Raw genomic sequence first — 1,897 nt, 5'->3', positions numbered from 1 at the left:
GAGTCTTAGACCAATATCTAGTCGACGGTATTGGTTATTGAGAGAAAAATTCATCGATTTTGTTTTTTTTTTTTATACTTTACGCCACTTGTAGTGCAAGGGTATGTTAAGTTTTCGCGGATGCATGCAACTTCCAGAAGATCTTAAGGCAGACTCACTTTCAATTATAACGATCGATTCAAAATCGTTTTCTGAATCAATTTCACCTTGTCTGTTCATCTGCCTATTTTTACCTATCTTGTTTTCTTACATTCAACCTAAAGGCCGCTATTCTTACGTGTTTTGGCCCAAGGAGGAAGACTATCGAAAATGATTCGGATTGGATCATTTTTCGACTACTTCTCATATAACATGTTGTTTTAAAAACTCGTTATATGAAAAACAGTAGGGTAGTGGTAATGCTTGTTCTTTAATTACTAAAGAAAATTTAAAGGCAGATCTATGCGCTACGGAACTAAGAATAGATTTAATTTTCAATATCATCAATCATGAACGGACGTACTGATAGATGGACAGATAGATGGGAGATAAATTTATGATCTCAGATTATTGAAGTCCAGCCGCTAGCTTTACAAGCGGAATAGTAAAACTAATATACGATAACAAAATTTAATTTCCAGTTGAAAATCACGTAATATATTCTGCCGGTACCGTTGTTGTCTTTGCCTATAACATATTTTACTGACACATAATTAAAAAAAAACCTATGCGTTGCAGTGTAGCATTTATAATGTGCATAAACATTTTTGTTGTTGTTATTATTGTTATTGTGTTGTTGTCGCTCATTAAATAAGTTGTTTTTTTTTTTTCGCTTCTTTATTTAGGTTTTTACTGAGGGTCCGTTAAGCAAATAAGGGAAACTTCGAAATGATGTCAAGGTTAACTTTAGTAAAGGTAGTGCGTATGTAAGTAAGTGCATAACAAAAAATTAAATTAAGCGCTTTTTCGTATTTGTTATTCGTTTTATTGAAAATCATATCAAAGCATTCTAGCAACTTGTCTGTCATTAATTAATAATAAATTGTTCATTTTTTAGCGTAGGCGTAAGTGTAACCACCATATCCATAGGGGTAACCACCATATCCATAGGGATAACCGTAGCCGTAATTGTAAGGGTAACTATAGCTGTATGTGTAGGGATGACTATAACGATAATATGGATATGTTCCCCATGTATTGTACGTGTAAGTGGGAACTGTAGATACCACCGGTACACCGTATGTGGTAGCAACTGGCGTAGTTATAACGGCGGCTGAAGTTGCACCAATTATAACGGCCAAGACAAATAACAAAACCTAAGAGAAGAAGAATTTTTGAAAATTTTCTATTCACATCTATTTTTTTTTAATTTAATCGTTAGAGTAATAAAAACTTAATTTAACTTACAATTTTCATGATTTATGAATCCGTTTACGATCTGCTACGTACACTTGGAATTATTCCCTTTAATTTTTGTTATAATTCTAACGATTGCTTAACTATTGCTATCGGTTTTTATATAATTTTACAAGAATATTCATTTATATGCATTTGATTTTAAACTTCTCTGCTTGTAAATAACAATATTTTCAAAAATGGTCATCGAATCAAATGCATTCACATTCACATTTGAATTCCAATTTCAATTTCATTTTCAATTGTGTTTACGTTCACTACCATCTTTGATTTTCATTTTGGTTTTAACTATATTTGTGTTTTGTTAGATATATATATATATATATGCAGTGTCAGTAGTAGACTTTTTTCAATCATTCGTTCAGATCGTTATCAATTAAACTTTCATATTCTGCCAGCATTATGACATATATGTGATCATTTGAAACGGTATGTGCTTCGAATATAAAGAAATGATTTTTAATAATTAATTAATTAATTATTTATTTTTATTTTTTTTTTT

At 30.8% G+C, this 1,897-nt stretch overlaps 1 protein-coding gene across 1 annotated transcript; it reads right to left on the bottom strand.

Moving 5' to 3' along the window:
* Positions 1–946: 946 nt before the first annotated feature.
* Positions 947–1,588, bottom strand: LOC119631669 (prisilkin-39-like). The gene is made up of 2 exons (XM_038024074.1): positions 1,387–1,588; positions 947–1,295 (listed from the first exon to the last, which is right to left on the bottom strand). Exons 1-2 carry the CDS (start codon positions 1,393–1,395, stop codon positions 1,026–1,028), a joined length of 279 nt encoding a protein of 92 aa, XP_037880002.1. The 5' UTR covers positions 1,396–1,588; the 3' UTR covers positions 947–1,025.
* Positions 1,589–1,897: the final 309 nt, after the last annotated feature.

Source organism: Glossina fuscipes, unplaced genomic scaffold (genome assembly GCF_014805625.2).
Source record: "Glossina fuscipes isolate IAEA_lab_2018 unplaced genomic scaffold, Yale_Gfus_2 1, whole genome shotgun sequence".
Classification (NCBI taxonomy): Eukaryota; Metazoa; Arthropoda; class Insecta; order Diptera; family Glossinidae; genus Glossina; species Glossina fuscipes.
Note: the sequence above shows the minus strand (reverse complement) of the source record. Positions and strands in the feature narration are given on the sequence as shown.